Raw genomic sequence first — 20,318 nt, forward strand, 5'->3', positions numbered from 1 at the left:
TTGTTGTATGGTTTAACGCCATTTATTAGCACAGGATAGGCCATATATGGCGGCCAGTATAACTGGTGGAGGAAGAACCCTGGCAAACCCTGGGAAGAACCACTGACCCACGAGAAGCTACTGGCAAGCTTTCTTGCATACCCACGTTAGCCAAGCCTGAGACTCGAACCCACTCAGATGGAGGTGAGATGGCAGTGATCCGGAACAGTGAGTGCTTTAGACCACTCGGCCACTTGGGGCCCCCTAGGATAAATGTAATAAAGAAGAATCTAAACATGAAATTAAGAAGTAATGGACTTAAAATCCTAATACAGCATTATGGAACTGAGAAAAAAATCTGGCATAGTAGTCAGTAAAGAACTGATTCAAGAAAGTGAAACATTTGCAAAGCTTTTGTTAGTGAAATCTTCCTTTTTAGCAGAAGTACCGAAAAGATAATGCATTTGAGCATTGGAAAAGTGTTCATAACAGCCATAAAGAACAGTTTCCAAATTTGCTGGCAACGCTAGCTCTGTATATACCCCATCAGACAGCAGACTGTTCATAAACAGATAAGGCAAATGATTATGGTTAGAAAAAAAAAAAATCAATGGATTAATACTTATTCAGCTAGAGCAACATCTTTTAAAGATTTTTTATTTAAGTAGGGATCTAACAGATTGCTGCAGAAAGAGGGATACTGAAGTGTTAGATAAATATTGAACTATGGCTGTTTCCAGCTACCCATCCATTTTGTTCTACCCCTCCCCCCCCCCCATATTTTTGTGACAAGGTGGGAGTTCCTGGCAGCATCTCTTTTATTGTGGCTATCGTGTAAATATTCTTTTCCTTACTCCTCTCAAATAGATGTCTGTATCAACATAGGGTTTTCACCAGAAGTCTTCTTATGATACCTAGTTGATCCTGGTGTCAGTTGTACATCCAGTGTGGATGCCATGTCTTTCATTAAAATTTTCCAGTCACAACCCCCATGAATTGGATTGTCATTATGACATCAAGTTTTGACCAAAAGACTTATAATAATGTCCACTTTATCCTCGTTGAAAATGGGGCCTATCTGACATCCAATATGTCTACCATAGCAACTAATCATGGTATCACTGAAGAATATCAGCAATGATTTCAGCACTCAGCAGTTGTAAAGAAATGGTCTTATATTTAATTCATGGGAAAAAAACTATACAGTAGAGGATCAGTCCCTTCATAGTTTCTTGTTTTCAATATGTATATCTATTTTTTAGTAATAACTAATCATCACATTATACACAATTTGAAATAGCAAATGATGCATTATGAAAAAATTCAACCCAAAACTTTATCTACTTACAGCCTTCAGTTATTGATATTTATTTTCCCATATTTGATTATGCATACTGCAATACATGGGTGCTGGTATAATATTGTAACATGACAGTTTCAGAAATAAATCCATAAAACAAATCTCCTATTTACAGGTTTATTTACAATTTACACTATATACATTCTTATACCCTTGTTTTGTATTACACAAGAAATCTCCCAAATTCTCTATAGAACCTAACTACCTGTTTCAAGAGAGTATAAATTCAGTTTATCCTTTTGCACTCAAAGCTAGAAATCCAGTCATTCATTCTCACTAAAATCAACTTTCCTAGTTCATAATTCAGCTTAGTTGAAGCATGATGCTTGACACATGACTGCAGGTTTTTCTAGGGTCACTGCCCTCAGTTATATGGCTCCATTAAAACTGATGCTGCTATTTGTTCAAACCGATGTTATAGTGGAAACACAACTGCCCCATTATCATCAAAGCATCACACTCCCTAAGTAACAAATTTCATCACAACATATATTTCCTTAGAATATTAATGTTCCCTATATGTATCACAGACCTGACAAAACTTTGTGGAAGAAACCTATCAATTGGTGTAGGGGTGGTAAAGGTCAAGGTTACTGTGGCTGGTTTCTGCTCAGTAACTTTAATTCACAGTTCTGAACTAAATTTGGAGTTTGGTTGAAGCTCATTAACTTTGGGTCAAAACATCTCAGTCAGTGTGATAAAAAATTAAAAGTAATTTCTAAACTAAAATTTCAGTTCTTGACAATGTACCTTCACCAAATGTTTTGAATGGCTTACACACAAATTCAAAGGTCATGATCACTTTGACTGAAAAGAATTTCTTGCACAATAACGTTTGTTCTTGAGTATGTTCCTTGTCAAAACTTTGTGAATGCCTTGCATTTAAGGTAAGAAAAAAAAACTATCCACTGGTCATAGTAAATCTATTAAGAAAATAACGGTTTTTGCATAGCAAGGTTAGTTCAAGACTGCACATCATTCAGACTCAATATTCTCCAGTAAGTCATGCCCTACCAGTGCCTACATAAGACACTATTGAAGACAGGGTAGGCATAAAATGTATGTCAGTCAGTCATGCCCTACTAGTGCCAACATAAGACACTATTGAAGACAGAGTAGGCATAGACTGTACCATTCTCCAGACAGTAATGTCATACTAGTGCCTACATAAAGCACTATTGAAGACAGGGTAGGCATAAAATGTATGTCAGTCAGTCATGCCCTACTAGTGCCAACATAAGCACTATTGAAGACAGGGTAGGCATAAAATGTATGTCAGTCAGTCATGCCCTACTAGTGCCAACATAAGACACTATTGAAGACAGGGTAGGCATAAAATGTATGTCAGTCAGTCATGCCCTACTAGTGCCAACATAAGCACTATTGAAGACAGGGTAGGCATAAAATGTATGTCAGTCAGTCATGCCCTACTAGTGCCAACATAAGCACTATTGAAGACAGGGTAGGCATAAAATGTATGTCAGTCAGTCATGCCCTACTAGTGCCAACATAAGACACTATTGAAGACAGGGTAGGCATAAAATGTATGTCAGTCAGTCATGCCCTACTAGTGCCAACATAAGCACTGTTGAAGACAGGGTAGGCATAAAATGTATGTCAGTCAGTCATGCCCTACTAGTGCCAACATAAGCACTATTGAAGACAGGGTAGGCATAAAATGTATGTCAGTCAGTCATGCCCTACTAGTGCCAACATAAGACACTATTGAAGACAGAGTAGGCATAGACTGTACCATTCTCCAGACAGTAATTCATACTAGTGCCTACATAAAGCACTATTGAAGACAGGGTAGGCATAAAATGTATGTCAGTCAGTCATGCCCTACCAGTGCCAACATAAGCACTATTGAAGACAGGGTAGGCATAAAATGTATGTCAGTCAGTCATGCCCTACTAGTGCCAACATAAGACACTATTGAAGACAGGGTAGGCATAAAATGTATGTCAGTCAGTCATGCCCTACTAGTGCCAACATAAGACACTATTGAAGACAGGGTAAGCATAAAATGTATGTCAGTCAGTCATGCCCTACTAGTGCCAACATAAGACACTATTGAAGACAGAGTAGGCATAGACTACCATTCTCCAGACAGTAATGTCATACTAGTGCCAACATAAGACACTATTGAAGACAGGGTAGGCATAAAATGTATGTCAGTCAGTCATGCCCTACTAGTGCCAACATAAGCACTATTGAAGACAGGGTAGGCATAAAATGTATGTCAGTCAGTCATGCCCTACTAGTGCCAACATAAGACACTATTGAAGACAGGGTAGGCATAAAATGTATGTCAGTCAGCCATGCCCTACTAGTGCCAACATAAGCACTATTGAAGACAGGGTAGGCATAAAATGTATGTCAGTCAGTCATGCCCTACTTGTGCCAACATAAGACACTATTGAAGACAGGGTAGGCATAAAATGTATGTCAGTCAGTCATGCCCTACTAGTGCCAACATAAGACACTATTGAAGACAGGGTAGGCATAAAATGTATGTCAGTCAGTCATGCCCTACTAGTGCCAACATAAGACACTATTGAAGACAGGGTAGGCATAAAATGTATGTCAGTCAGTCATGCCCTACTAGTGCCAACATAAGCACTATTGAAGTCAGGGTAAGCATAGAATGTACCATTCTCCAGTTAGTAATGTCATACTAGTGCCTACATAAAGCACTATTGAAGTCAGGGTAAGCATAGAATGTACCATTCTCCAGTCATGCATGCCCTATATGTCCTACATAAAGCACTATTGAAGTCAGGGTAAGCATAGAATGTACCATTCTCCAGTCAGACATGCCCTACATGTCCTGCATAAAGCACTATTGAAGACAGGGTAGGCATAGAATGTACCAGTCAATGATGCCTTTCCAGTTCCTACATAAAGCACTATTGAAGTCAGGGTAAGCATAGAATGTACCATTCTCCAGTCAGACATGCCCTATAGGTCCTACACATAACACTATTGAAGACAGGGTAGGCATAGAATGTACCATTCTCCAGACATGTCCTATAGGTCATATGCATAGCACTATTGAGGACAGAGTAGGCATGTAATGTACCATTCTCCAGATAGTAATATCATACTAGTGCCTGCATAAAGCACTGTTGAAGACAGGGTAAGCATAGAATGTACCATTCTCCAATCAGACATGCCCTATATGTTCTACATATAGCACTATTGGAGACAGGGTAGGCATAGAATGTACCATTCTCCAGACATGTCCTATAGGTCATATGCATAGCACTATTGAGGACAGAGTAGGCATGTAATGTACCATTCTCCAGATAGTAATATCATACTAGTGCCTACATAAAGCACTGTTGAAGACAGGGTAAGCGTAGAATGTACCATTCTCCAGGCAGACATGCCCTATATGTTCTACATATAGCACTATTGGAGACAGGGTAGGCATAGAATGTACCATTCAATGATGCCCTACCAGTGCCTACATTAAGCACTATTGAAAACAGGGTAAGCATAGAATGTACCATTCAATGATGCCCTACCAGTGTCTACATTAAGCACTGTTGAAGACAGGGTAAGCATAGAATGTACCGTTCATGGTACGCTTGTACATGCATTTTCAAAACATAGTCATTTCCTCAAAAGGGTAATTGTTGTTGGTTCTGAGGCATTAAGTCACAAGATAACAAGTTAGGTGATGTAAAGATTATTTCAGAAATAAAGATATATGGTGTTGGAATGCAGTTTTTGAATACACCATCATGTATTAAATTTTGGCAAAGAAAATACAGATTTGTGTACAGCTGCGACTTTTGTCAGAGCATCCGCCTTGGATGCGGGAGGTCATGGGTTCGATCCCCAGCCGAGTCATACCAAAGAATTACAGAAATGGTACGAACAGCTGCCTCGCTTGGCACTCAGCATTAAGAGGTTAGTGTTAGGACTGGTCAGCCTGGTGTCAGAATAATGTGACTGGGTGGGACATCATGCTACATGTCTGCAGCATGATGCCCCAGTGCTAGATATCACTATAAACTGTCACACTGCAGACATTGTAGCCATATGACTGAAAATTTTTTAAAGCTACATTAAAAACCCAAATCACGCACACACATACTAACCTATAATATGAAGATAGTTTTTATGTTTACTAAAGCTGTTTTGACTGGATTTGAAATTATTATTTAGCAACAGAATTAAATCATATATAACCAGTTTATGTGGGTTTTTTATATACATGTTTTGATAACTTCAATCAGTAAAACTCCATCATTTTCAGGCAGTTGGAGACTATGCCTCCAGGTACTGAGGAACTAGAGGATCCGAAAGGACTGAAGTTGTCTCTCATGGTCCATCAGAGACAAGCTCTAGCCTGGCTTGTGTGGCGGGAGAGGCAGACACCTTCAGGAGGAATACTGGGTAAGTGTTGGAGATTTTGAAGTGTCAATGGACAAATTCCCAAATTGTAGGTGGCCACACCTACTAATTAGCATAGTATTTTCTTTAAAATAAAAAATTATTGTGAAAATGTTAACACTTTATTAGATAGCAAAGGGAAATTTTTGTGAAAATTGTGTGAAAATTAGTAATGTTTGAACAGTTTAAATCTGTGCATAGGAAAATTAGCCAAGGTGTCAGACCTATTTTATAGGAGGACAAGCTTAGTATCCAAGACTTTATTATGTACTAAATTAATCAGGCTCTTTTTATAGTGGGACAAGCTTACTAAATTAACCAGGCTCTTTTTATAGTGGGACAAGCTTACTAAATTAGCCAGGCTTTTTTATAGTGGAACAAGCTTACTAAATTAGCCAGGCTTTTTTATAGTGGGACAAGCTTACTAAATTAACCAGGCTTTTTTATAGTGGGACGAGCTTACTAAAATAACCAGGCTTTTTTATAGTGGGACAAGCTTAGTACCCCAGACTTTATTACATACTTAATCAAACAGAGCTTGGCCTGAAAGTGGATAGGGGTCCATTGTCATGTTGAATAAACAATGCGTAATTGGTAGCTGGTGATAGGTAGGTGAAGCATTGTTTGATGGAATGGAATGTACAAATGACTTGTCAACTTAGAGTTTGGCATTATTGACTCAATTGAAGGGATTGGGAGAGACGTGTCGTCTCTTTAGAGTTTGGCATTATTGACTCAGTTGAAGGGATTGGGAGAAACGTGTCATCTCTTTAGAGTTTGGCATTATTGACTCAATTGAAGGGATTGGGAGAGACGTGTCATCTCTTTATGGAGCTGAATATTGCTTTTATACTCACTGCCAATATTGCCTTGATGCTATTAAATTTGAAAAAGAAACTTTGAACTTCTTCAAGTATGAAATGTGATAAAGACATTTTGTTCAGATTTAGATAAACTGATATTAGCAGTTATTATACAGTCGGTGGTCTCAGAAATGCTTAATCATGCATATTTAGACAACTTTTTTATCTGGGATGCAGAAAATCACTTATGAAGGAGTCCTCCATATGCACGCAATTGCTGGACATCAAATTCAAGGGCTTGCCAGTCCTGCTTCAACCACCTGCTGAGTGGGAAAATGTGTTGATTTGATCATTTTAGCTGTGCTGATATTTACAGTGACAGAATTCAGTTGCTGAAATGTCCCCATATGTAGATCAGAAGAACATGACCCAATAGCTTGGTGGCAAGTTCAAAGGCTTGACTAGTGGCTGAGTGGTGGTAAAATGTGCTGATAGTGACAATGACTGAATTCAGTTGCAGAACGACGGAGTGTATAAGAGCACATCAAATGAACAACTTTAGCTTTCATTATTGTGTTCATTTCCAAGTGTACCCCGATAAGTAGTGCATGTGACCTCGAAATCGACATGTTGACAGTTAGACAAAATGTTTTTTGCAAATTTGGACGACAAGTATTTTGGGGTTAAAGGGCAAATTGACAATTGTAATGAGATTCAGCAGAGTGCTAAAGTAGCTAGAACTTGTAGTTCTCATGGAACACTATGTGTGATGCCTACCTTAGTGCTTGGAATAAGACCTTTCCTTGGCCTGACATAATTCACTCTCAGTCTAATGGACAAACAAGAGCTACATGTCAGTGGTGTAAAGAAAGTTATAAAACTAAACTCAGTTCTACTCATCTGGAAATTTCGCCACTTCAGGTATGCCCAATATGCTTCTGGTAGGGGACTGCAACTTTTGCTGGTGGGACCTCTGTTTTTCTCAAAATAGGAGCCCTGGTCTCCTAGTTTTAAAATTCTAACGAGACCTCTGACAGTATGTTGATACCAGGAAATCAGTTTATTACTACAAATTTATGTATGTTATCATTAGGACAACATGAAGTATATGGTCTAATCCAGCTGTCCATTTCAAACTGTTGCCATTAAAACTAATGTCAAATCCTACTACTGGATAAATTGGTTTATAATGCTGAGTGTGTATAAATAGTTCCCATTCATCACTTTGTAAAATTGATAGATCAACTGAAGTCAGATAATGAGGCCAGACTATACTTTATTTTCAATAATTCATCGCTGCTTTATTGTATTCCCTACTAATGACAAGAATCAGAAACCACCATGTATTGATGTGAGATAGGGAAATCCCACCCTCATTTCAGAATTTGGGAGCCACATTCTTGCCCACAAATTCCAGGGGTGAAGTTTCCCGACTTGACTTCAACACATGATGGATTATTTTTCTCTTTGTGTCACTGGGAAATAGTGATGACAACAATGATGGCAATATCATCTTTTTATATATCATTAGAAATAATATTTTTTAAAGCTTTTTACATAATTGGTAAGAATACAAACTGTTAACATTATAGCAAAAAACTTGTAAGCAAGGATTACTTTTTACAAACAAGCAAAATCTGTATTCAGTACAAAAAATGCAAGAAACATTACATATATTCATGAAGTCGGAAGCATAATGACATCAGAAGCAGTGTCAGTTAGTGAACTTCTTTGTGATAGGAATATCTTACATACCTTTCTCATGTGGTGAAACTGCACCACACCAGTGGCCTATGTGGTTAGAGCATCTGCCTCGCAGGTTCGAACCCCGGCCAAGTCATACCAAAGACCAACAAAAATGGAACTTGCAGCTGCCTCGCTTAGCAGTCAGCATTAAAAAGTTAGTGTTAGGACTGATTGGTCTGGTGTCAGGATAATGTGACTGGGTGGGACATGACGTTACATGTCCGCAGCATGATGCCCCATTGCTGTAAACTGCCACACTACATACATTGTAGCAATATGACTCAGATTGTTAAAGCTATGTTGAAAACACAACACAAAACACTTTTCTACAATCCATCCTAACTGTCGGTTCTCATTAGTGCTAGAAAGGTCATCTGTAATGGCTAATCAGGCAAAACAATAAAGGTGCCAATATATACGTGTTATACCAACACATGGATGAGTCATGAACTTTGAGTTTAGTTTTGTATGAGTAATTTACATCATATATTTTTATCAGCATTGGTGTGAGACTAGTAATTATTGAGGTGCGTTTTACAAACATTTTAGATGGAAACCTAACTGAAACGATGAAATAATCTTGCAATAAACTTGGTTTTCTCTCATGCATCTGCAGATGGTAATTAATTATAGATCAGTGAAATTTCAGCAATCAAAGCTGTAAGTTTTGGAGTGCTCATTGTAAATGATAATGCTAGAAGTTACGTATATTTTGCCTTGGTATGACTCTGGCTATAAAGATGCTGCATCTTCTTCAATAAAGTAACATTAATGGCTCAAGGGTGTGGCCTGGCATGAACAGTCATTATAATGATGTCACAGCCTGAACAATGCATTTCATGTAATAATTGTCTAATATGTGTATTCCCTTATAAAGACACTTGATTCCATGGAAAACTTGTCTAATATGTATATACCCTTAAAGAGAGACTGCATTCCATGGAATACTTGTCTAATATGTGTATTCCCTTAAAGAGACACTAATTCCATGAAATAATTGTCTAATATGTATTCCCTTTAAGAGATACTACATTCCATAGAATACTTGTCTAATATGTGTATTCCCTTAAAGAGACACTAATTCCATGAAATAATTGTCTAATATGTATTCCCTTTAAGAGACACTACATTCCATAGAATACTTGTCTAATATGTATTCCCTTAAAGAGACACTACATTCCATAGAATACTTGTCTAATATGTATTCCCTTAAAGAGAGACTACATTCCATAGAATATTTGACTGATATGTATATCCCGTGAAGAGACACTACATTCCATGGAATACTTGTCTAATATGTATATCCCCTAAAGAGACACTACATTCTATGGAATACTTTAATATATGTATTCCCTTAAAGAGACACTGCATTCCATGGAATATTTGTCTGATGTGTGTATACCTGTAAAGAGACACTGCATTCCATGGAATATTTGACTGATATGTATATCCCCTAAAGAGACACTACATTCCATGGAATATTTGTCCAGTATGTGTATACCTGTAAAGAGAGACTGCACTTCATGGAATACATGTCTAATATGTATATACCCTTAAACAGAGACTGGATTCCATGGAACATTTAGCAGATATGTATATACCCTTAAAGAGACACTGCATTCCATGGAATATTTGACTGATATGTATATACCCTTAAAGAGACACTGCATTCCATGCAATATTTGTCCATTATATGTATACATGTAAAGAGACTGCATTCCATGGAATATTTGTCCAATATGTGTATACCGGTAAAGAGACACTGCATTCCATGGAATACTTGTCTAATATGTGTATTCCTTAAAGAGAAACTACATTCCATGAAACATTTGTCAAATATGTATATCTCATTCCATGGAATAGTTGTCTAATATGTATATCTCCTAAAGAGACTACATTCCATAGAATACTTGTCTGATATGTATGTCCCCTAAAGAGACACTGCATTCCATGGAATATTTGACTGATATTTATATACCCTTAAAGAGACACTGCATTCCATGGAATACTTGTCTTATATGTATATACCCGTAACACATTAACCCCTGGAGGTTTGTGACATTTTTGCCTGAAAATCAAGTAGGAAACACATTGTGAAAGATATTTCTGAATAGATCAAAAAACACCAAATCCCCGGTGATCTTTCAATAACATACACTGCCTAGTTGTGTTAGAGACCTCTTTTTTCTTTGGCTATTTGACTCGCACATGAGCAGAATGGTGAAAGGTTTTTTTTGGTTTTTTTTGTTTTTGTTTTGTTATACGGAGCCATTGGTTTTGTATCGAGACCACTCTTTATTCCAGATGCCCATCTTATCCTACTTTTTGCAAAGGCTCATCTGTCTGTTTGCAGTTCATACCAGTTTGCCTTAGATCTGAGACCAAAAAGTCTAAAATCCGGACACAAAATCGGATGCCGACCACGGGCAGATTTTGGGTAGAAAAAAGTTGGGTCCAAAAAATGAGGCTTTTTTATCAGTATTTTGTAGTGCAACTAGATATTCCAGATTATTTGGTATCATTGTAGAGCTACATCTACCTACCTTTCTATAATACCACCCACTTTAGTGTATCTTGCATGACCTTGACGTTACAGAGCTCGGCAGTAGGCTACTACCTCCTGCCCCGTTAAGTCGTTGCTAGGGGTTAATGTGTTAAAGAGACACTGCATTCCATGGAATATTTGACTGATGTGTATATCTCCTAAAGAGACACTACATTCCGTGGAATAGTTGTCTGATATGTATATCCCCTAAAGAGACTGCGTTCCATGGAATACTTGTCTAATATGTATATACACTTAAAAAGACACTGCATTCCATGTAATACTTATCTGATATATGTATACTCTTAAAGAGAGACTGCATTCCATGTAATACTTATCTAATATGTGTATACTCTTAAAGAGAGACTGCATTCCATGGAATTCTTGTCTAATATGTATATACACTTAAAAAGACACTGCATTCCATGTAATACTTATCTGATATATGTATACTCTTAAAGAGAGACTACATTCCATGGAATACTTGTCTAGTACATATATACCCCTAAAGAAAGACTGCATTCCATGGAATTCTTGTCTAATATATATATACCCCTAAAGATGTAACCCTTACCTTCAGCTGATGACATGGGCCTGGGAAAGACTCTTACCATGATTTCACTAATACTGAAGCAGAAGGAATTGGCAAAGGCAGGAACTGAAGAGGAGAAGAATATGTGGCTCAACAGAAAGAAGCAGTTGGACAAATGTTGGTAGACATGATTCTTGTCAGCTTGAAACTATTTAGTGGAGCCTGCTTTATGCATTACCAAGATTTTTTCACTTGCAGTATACTGTGAATTCATTTGTTCTCATAAATATAATCATTTTCTTGTTTTTACTATACAAAAAATGTCATATTTGTCATTACTAAAATTTGGGGGTTGGGGAAAATGATCTCCGTTAGTTCAACATAACATTCATTGTTGATTTTTCTTTAGGTACAGTACCCTATCATAGAAACTAAGAGTCCTTGTATTACCACTCAAATCAAGCCTTCGTGGGCCTTGAGTGGCTGAGTGGTCTAAAGCGCTCTCCATTATGGATCACTGCCATCTCACCTCTGTCTGCGTGGGTTCGAGTCTTGGATTCAGCCAATGTGTGTATGTGAGAAAGCTTGCCAGTAGCGTCTCGTGGGTCGGTGGTTCTTTCCGGGGTTTCCCGGGTTCTTCCTCCACCATTAATACTGGCCGCCATGTATAGCCTATTGTGTGCTGAAAAAGGCGTTAAACCCTACAACAACAACAAATCAAGCCTTCCCCAGTGAAAAAAGACATTAATCTTGTGTTTTTGCTTGGTTTAGCAGTCCAAGCGCTCAAACGTTGTCAGCATACAGAGATGGAAATCAAGTAAGAATGGACTCTCCATATCTCATCATTCGTCAGTAACTACTTCTGCTCATGTCCAGTCTGCATGCATGAGTCGGTCAAGAGGCCTCACAGATAACTTGGATTCTTTCTCATGATTAAGCAATAGTAAATGTTTTTTGATCACAAGGAAAGTAAAGCTTTCTTTTTGTGCTATCAGTCTATGTGGAGAATATGTCAGAAGGCATCCTTCGTTAAAAGAGAAGTCAGAATTGATTATTAAATTCTGTTCCGACCCATTAAGAAAGAAGATCATCTTTTCTGTCCCCCACCCCACCCCCTGACCTCACTATGTCCTATTAAGCATTAAGTATGATACATGGTGCATTTCAAGTACATTTGTATTTTAAATATAATTCAGAGTTAAATATTCTTATGTTGTGATTATTTAATGAATTAATTTTATTAATTAAAATCTTCAGTGTCTGCTTTTGCTGCCAAAACAATGAATTTGAAATGAATCATTCTTACTGTAATCATCTAGAAAGAACTTTCTTTGTCGGTTTGATTGTTTGATGAATAACATTTTACAGGTAAATCATTCCATTTTTCTTCCTTTGTTACGATTTCCAGAAATGTGATCCCTGTTTTGAATTTGTTTATAACTCTATGAACTAAAATAATTTTATTAGCATTGCTCACCAACACTAATTGGCAGAGAATTATGTGTAAAATTTGTGTAATCTACCCTGATGTAATGTTGATCTACATCAACAACAAAGGTAATTTGATCAGATCATCCGATGGTGTATTATAAATAATGCTGTTAATGCAAAAAAAACCCACAAACAAATATATTTAAAGTCTCTCAGAGATATAAAGCTGACAGTTGGATCAATCAGTCATGTTGATAATCTATGAAATCAATCAGTCATGTTGATAATCCATGAAATCAATCAGTCATGTTGATAATCCATGGAAAGAAAGTCATGATCCTGACATTCCAAATTCCTGTCAAAGTTATATTTTTAAATGAACATTATAACATTTTAACACCTGGTAAAGTCAAGATGAGTTGACTATTCAGGTAGAACCATCTGTTGATTTCACCTAGCAATTAGAAAAATGACTAAATTTGACTGCAAACAATGAACATACTGAAAATCTTGTCACAATTCTTTTGAATGGATAATACTGGCATGGGGTTTTCACCATTTCCAAAATGGAATCTGTCTTGGGTCATGACAACCACAAAAGACTTTTCTTCCTGTGGCTAGCCGCATATTGGCCTGGCAATGAAGTGCAAAGATTGGTGATTCCAATTCATATTGCAGGGTTTTTCAAAAGAAAGACAATAAGAAACAAAAGCAGAGTTCAACAATGAATGGAAGATTTCATATTACTGGGTGAAAATCAGTGGATGAGATGGTAAAATTGCATATTGCTAAATTTTGCATTAGATCTACAGTCAAACATATCCTGATTGTCACCTTTGCATAGTGGTCGCCTGGTCACAATGACAGTTTTATTCCCCCCCCCCCTGCAAATTTCCCATATGTTATGTGTGCAGTGGTCACCTGTTTTCTGTGGTCAGCAGTCAGGTGTTTCCTAAACAGTCATTTCTCTCTGTCTTAAGCGATTGTTGGAGCAAATCTACTGAACTTTGCTTCTTGAGAAAGGCATTGTTTAGATAAAGGAATATCATGGGAATAGATGTTTCTTACCTCACTTTTTCTCACCTTACTCCAATGACATTGTCAGTGTAACTCAGATTTGAAAATAACACTGCATACATGCCAGCCTTTACCCATTTGGCATAATCATTATGCTTTTCTTCACCTAATTAAAATCTTACGCTCACATGTATGTTGATTGCGTTTTTTGGGGGGTTAAAAAAATAATAAACCTAAGCAAAAAAGTTGCATTTGTAATTTTTATTATCAGCTCTTTAATCAAACACATCATATAAATTTTAAAATATTCTTAAAAATGAAGACTGCTGTATAAGAGTAACATACAGACATGATTTTTCTCCCATTTAAAGCGGAATTCCGCCTTTCACCTTACTTGAATCTGATTTTTCCTGATATAGTTCGTTTTTTTTATTATATCATCTCCAATCCAGTTTTTTAAAAATGGTCTGTTCGGTCCCATTCCACAACAATCCTTGTAACGTATTCCATATATTAGTTAGCCCACGACTCTCGTAAAGAGTATTCTGATTGGTCAAAAGTTTAAATTCATCCAATGAATCTATGTATAATAGAAACTGATGGCAATGGAAAGAAGAAGTGTGTTTGCAGAAAATGGCATCCCGAGTTGTTGAGAGAGACCATGACATGAGAAGTTTAGATAAAGGCTTTAAAAATGTATGGGAATGGCTGGAGCAAAAAGTCAATGAAAATTTAGTTGGTGACTTTATAAGAAAACCGAACACTAGGGGACTGGCATTTTGTGACCTCTGCTTTATGGTAATCACAGTTGGATCTGTTTGGAACAGCACCCACAAAAGAAGCTGCATACAGAAAAAATTTAAGCTCAGAAGGCATTTGAAAAAAGTGCAATTAATTACTATAAGAAAAAAGATTTCTTGCATGTAGCTCTGTCAGAATATGCGCAATGCATGTCACCATTACAAGCACCAGCTTGAAAGGAAAAAGGCTCTCATTGAGAAGGAAAAGAAACGATTGCACATTGAGCCAAAAATTGTCAGTCAAAAAGGAAAGCTAAAGAAATCTTTGCCAAAGCCACAAAAAGGGCTCAACTGGCATATCAGTAGGTTGTGTCCATTGGAGAAAAGATAAGTGAATTTATGGGATTAGCTGTATATAGTTGATGTACCTGGGTGTTTATTTTACAGATTTGTTATGAAATGAGAGAAGTATAATATATTTGCTACAAAAATTGAGAAATTATTGTGACTTAATTACAATATGAACAGTGACATTCACATGAAGGGCCCCCATGTGATCTAAAGTGCTCTCCGTTTTGGATCACTGCCATTTTACCTCTGTCTGCGTGGGTTCGAGTCTCGGATTCAGCCAATATGTGTATGTGAGAAAGCTTGTCAGTAGCTTGTCAGTAGCTTCTCGTGGGTCGGTGGTTCTTTCCAGGGTTTTCCTGTGTTCTTCCTCCACCATTAATGGTGGCCACCATGTATAGCCTATTGTGTGCTGAGAAATGGTGTTAAACATAATAGCAACAACAACATGCACATAAAATAACTCAAGCATCAGTAGTATTGGAGAACAAATTCATGTAATAATAAATATTGTGAAATTATTCAAGTTGAAATTTTTTGGTAAGTTTGTTAGTTTTCAAATGATTATTTTGTTATATATTATGATCATAAGTTGCACCAGGATCATGTTTATATTACTGGACCCTCGGAACAGGGGCGCTGCCCCTCTAGACAACGTTGGGGGCGGATCCCCAAACCCCGCTTTCACATTTTCAGCTTTTTTTTGTGGAATACCAAAGTCATGTCGGAACATAAGAGTACATTCATCCATGTTCTTCCCATTGCAGCAAGTGCAGTTGGTGATCTGAGGACACCTGTTCAGCTGTTCTGCACAGTTCAGCAAAAGATAAAGAAAAGCAGGGAAAATATGTAAGACCAGTACAGATATACTAAATATTCATCTGAATACAGAATCAGTTTGGAGTTTATGGGGGACGCTACCTATCCCCCCCCCCAAATCAATAAAATCAGGAGGACATTGACTTCCACTTTCATGACCTTGGCAGATTTTCATGAGATTTATGTAGGAATGTTGCAGTCGCAGATGAAAAGGCCATCCCTTCAGCCGGGTATGCATCGACTTGTGCTTTAACAACAGCAGATAATTTGGATACAATGGGGGATTGTTCCCCCATATTTAGGCAGCCTAGTGGGTGTAAGTCCCTCTGCAAATTCAAACTTGGCCTTTGGGCATGTAAGACCAAATGTGTGGTATATTTCAGCATATAGTACCATCTTGCGGTGCAGAGCCGTACTGGCCATCCAGCCGTGCCATTTATCCCAAGCCAGACTCAAGTATCTGGACATATATCAGGATGGGAATCTTAGTGAAAGATCTGTCTGTATAGCCAAGTTGATGGTTACTCATACAGATTGGGAATGATGCTGATAGTGGAATATTAGTCTGTCAATCCATGCTTCTAGTTTGACTGGTACCGAAGGTGACCATACCAAATTCTGCACGTCTGAGTAACCAGCCATCTGCCAAGATGTGATAAGCAGAGCCAGCTTTCCCTATTTTCACTGCTTACCAACAGTGTATTATCAGTGGTTTATTTTGGGATGATGGCATTGCATCATCGTTACCTCAGGCATGGTTTACCCTGAATGGAAGCAGACAAGGACCACAGTGAGTGTTCATAGTAAGTTTGAAGATAACTGTGAGAACATCCTTACACCGACATGAGCATGGAAAAACAGAGCTTAATTTTGCGGATGCTGTTGAGGAGATATACTAGGTGTTTGTTGACTTTGGAATGCCCTCCACCCACTACCACTATGCCTTACCATAGAGCCAAGGCATCAATCAACATCAACAGTGAGGAAGACTGTCCATCTTTCTAACTGCTTCTGCAGTAAGCAGTGCATAAGGAAATTAATGATTGGCAGTCCAAATGTATTTTTGACCTACAGAATTCTAAAACCTTTTTTTGAAAAGCCAGGTGCCAGTCACATTCTCATCATGCTGGCATAGACACATTCCACTGCTTACCAAACAGAACTCCCACTCACATTCTCATCATGCTGGCATAGACACATTCCACTATTTACCATACTGAACTCCCAGTCACATTCTCATCATGGTGGCATAGACACATTCCACTCCTTACCAAACAGAACTCCCACTCACATTCTCATCATGCTGGCATAGACACATTCCACTATTTACCATACTGAACTCCCAGTCACATTCTCATCATGCTGGCATAGACACATTCCACTCCTTACCATACTGAACTCCCAGTCACATTCTTATTATACTGGCATAGACACATTCCACTACTTACCATACTGAACTCCCAGTCACATTCTCATCATGCTGGCATAGACACATTCCACTACTTACCATACTGAACTCCCAGTCACATTCTCATCATGCTGGCATAGACACATTCCACTGTTTACCATACTGAACTCCCAGTCACATTCTCATCATGCTGGCATAGACACATTCCACTACTTACCAAACAGAACTCCCACTCACATTCTCATCATGCTGGCATAGACACATTCCACTATTTACCATACTGAACTCTCAGTCACATTCTCATCATGCTGGCATTGACACATTCCACTACTTACCATACTGAACTCCCAGTCACATTCTTATTATGCTGGCATAGACACATTCCACTATTTACCATACTGAACTCCCAGTCACATTCTTATTATGCTGGCATAGACACATTCCACTATTTACCATACTGAACTCCCAGTCACATTCTCATCATGCTGGCATAGACACATTCCACTATTTACCATACTGAACTCCCAGTCACATTCTTATTATGCTGGCATAGACACATTCCACTATTTACCAAACAGAACTCCCAGTCACATTCTCATCATGCTGGCATTGACACATTCCACTACTTACCATACTGAACTCTCAGTCACATTCTTATTATGCTGGCATTGACACATTCCACTACTTACCATACTGAACTCTCAGTCACATTCTCATCATGCTGGCATTGACACATTCCACTACTTACCATACTGAACTCCCAGTCACATTCTTATTATGCTGGCATAGACACATTCCACTATTTACCATACTGAACTCCCAGTCACATTCTCATCATGCTGGCATAGACACATTCCACTATTTACCATACTGAACTCCCAGTCACATTCTTATTATGCTGGCATAGACACATTCCACTATTTACCAAACAGAACTCCCAGTCACATTCTCATCATGCTGGCATTGACACATTCCACTATTTACCATACTGAACTCCCAGTCACATTCTCATCATGCTGGCATAGACACATTCCACTGCTTACCATACTGAACTCCCAGTCACATTCTTATTATGCTGGCATAGACACATTCCACTATTTACCAAACAGAACTCCCAGTCACATTCTCATCATGCTGGTATAGACACATTCCACTACTTACCATACTGAACACCCAGTCACATTCTCATCATGCTGGCATAGACACATTCCAGTATTTACCAAACAGAACTCCCAGTCACATTCTCATCATGCTGGTATAGACACATTCCACTAGTTACCATACTGAACTCCCAGTCACATTCTCATCATGCTGGCATAGACACATTCCACTAGTTACCATACTGAACACCCAGTCACATTCTTATTATGCTGGCATAGACACATTCCACTATTTACCAAACAGAACTCCCAGTCACATTCTCATCATGCTGGTATAGACACATTCCACTAGTTACCATACTGAACTCCCAGTCACATTCTCATCATGCTGGCATAGACACATTCCACTAGTTACCATACTGAACACCCAGTCACATTCTTATTATGCTGGCATAGACACATTCCACTATTTACCAAACAGAACTCCCAGTCACATTCTCATCATGCTGGTATAGACACATTCCACTAGTTACCATACTGAACTCCCAGTCACATTCTCATCATGCTGGCATAGACACATTCCAGTATTTACCATACTGAACTCCCAGTGTTGGATAAGAATGTCAGGTCAGTTAACATGTTTGCCCCACCAATTTATAAGGTGGATAATAATTTTGTTTAATTGTTTTTACGATGTCTTTGATGCTGGATCTGGTCTCATTGACAATTTTCCAGCTGAAAAAATAAGCCAGCCAACATGCCTGGGAGTTAACAGTCCGAATTGATTGGGTCATTATCAGAGCAGCTCATAATGCCATGACTAATGCATTGATGGTCTTTGTTTATCCACTACATCGTTAAAACCATATCACCTCCTGACTTTAATGAAGACTCCATTTTGTTCACCATTGCTGTTTGGGGGCAAATTAGAAGTTGAGAGGCAGGCAGCTCAGGAATTACCCCTCCAACTGGCTGTTCCACTTTTATCCTTGTTTTTAGAATCCCTCCATACCAGTCACAATAACAGGATGATAGGCAAGTCAGGCAAAAGCATACATGTCAACATTATACTTTACATCTTGCCTGTATAAAATATGTGTTTGTCATTTTTATTATCATCTTTTTAGTCTCACACATAATCAACTTGACATGGATCATAACTTGAAGATCACCATAGAGTCAACTTTGAGACCAAAAGTAGCTTGGGTCTTCTCATCTTCTCAATGCATCCATGGATAGCCTTAGGCCACCTGCTTGTGAGCCCCATGTAAATGATCCCTCTACCTCAGTAGCAGCCAAAAACTTTGCAGACTAGACCAGATGATCAAAACCTTGCAGACTAGACCAGGTGATCAAAACTTTGCAGACTAGACCAAATGATGAAAACTTTGCAGACTAGACCAGATGATTAAAACCTTGCAGACTAGACCAGGTGATCAAAACTTTGCAGACTAGACCAGATGAACAAAACCTTGTAGACTAGACCAGATGATCAAAACTTTGCAGACTAGACCAAATGATCAAAACCTTGCAGACTAGACCAGATGATTAAAACCTTGTAGACTAGACCAGGTGATCAAAACCTTGCAGACTAGACCAGGTGATCAAAACCTTGCAGACTAGACCAGGTGATCAAAACTTTGCAGACTAGACCAGATGATCAAAACCTTGTAGACTAGACCAGATGATCAAAACCTTGTAGACTAGACCAGATGAACAAAACCTTTCAGACTAGACCAGCTGGTTAAAACCTTGCGGACTAAACCAGATGGTTAAAACCTTGTAGACTAGACCAGATGATCAAAACCTTGCAGACGAGACCAGATGATCAAAGATTTAGATTACATGAAGCTTCATCTCGGCAAATATGGGCACCTCTCATCTCTTACAGCAGCCATTCTGCTTCAGTATCAGCCACCGGAAATCACAATTTGCATGGAGGCCATCAAGACTGGTTGGGGTGCCTATCTCCTACTCTCTTTCCAAATGGGTTGGGTTTGGTACCTTCCTGAGTGGTCTACACACATCAACATTTCTAAGGTGAAACCCACAGTAAATGCAAGAGACACTATTCTGATTCTTTCCA

General features: G+C 38.3%; 1 protein-coding gene across 4 annotated transcripts in view; it reads left to right on the forward strand.

Moving 5' to 3' along the window:
- The window catches only part of LOC149795623 (transcription termination factor 2-like), a 99,391-nt gene that overhangs the window by 22,060 nt on the left and 57,013 nt on the right, over positions 1-20,318 (forward strand). For all 4 annotated transcript variants that reach the window (XM_089965456.1, XM_089965454.1, XM_089965458.1 and 1 more), the window contains exons 8-9: positions 5,607-5,746; positions 11,418-11,546. In XM_089965456.1, the coding sequence (XP_089821582.1) occupies positions 5,607-5,746; positions 11,418-11,546 (269 nt within the window). The remainder of the gene's footprint in view (positions 1-5,606; positions 5,747-11,417; positions 11,547-20,318) is intronic.

This window comes from Sinohyriopsis cumingii, chromosome 7 (genome assembly GCF_028554795.1).
Source record: "Sinohyriopsis cumingii isolate HCF-2022 chromosome 7, ASM2855479v2, whole genome shotgun sequence".
Classification (NCBI taxonomy): Eukaryota; Metazoa; Mollusca; class Bivalvia; order Unionida; family Unionidae; genus Sinohyriopsis; species Sinohyriopsis cumingii.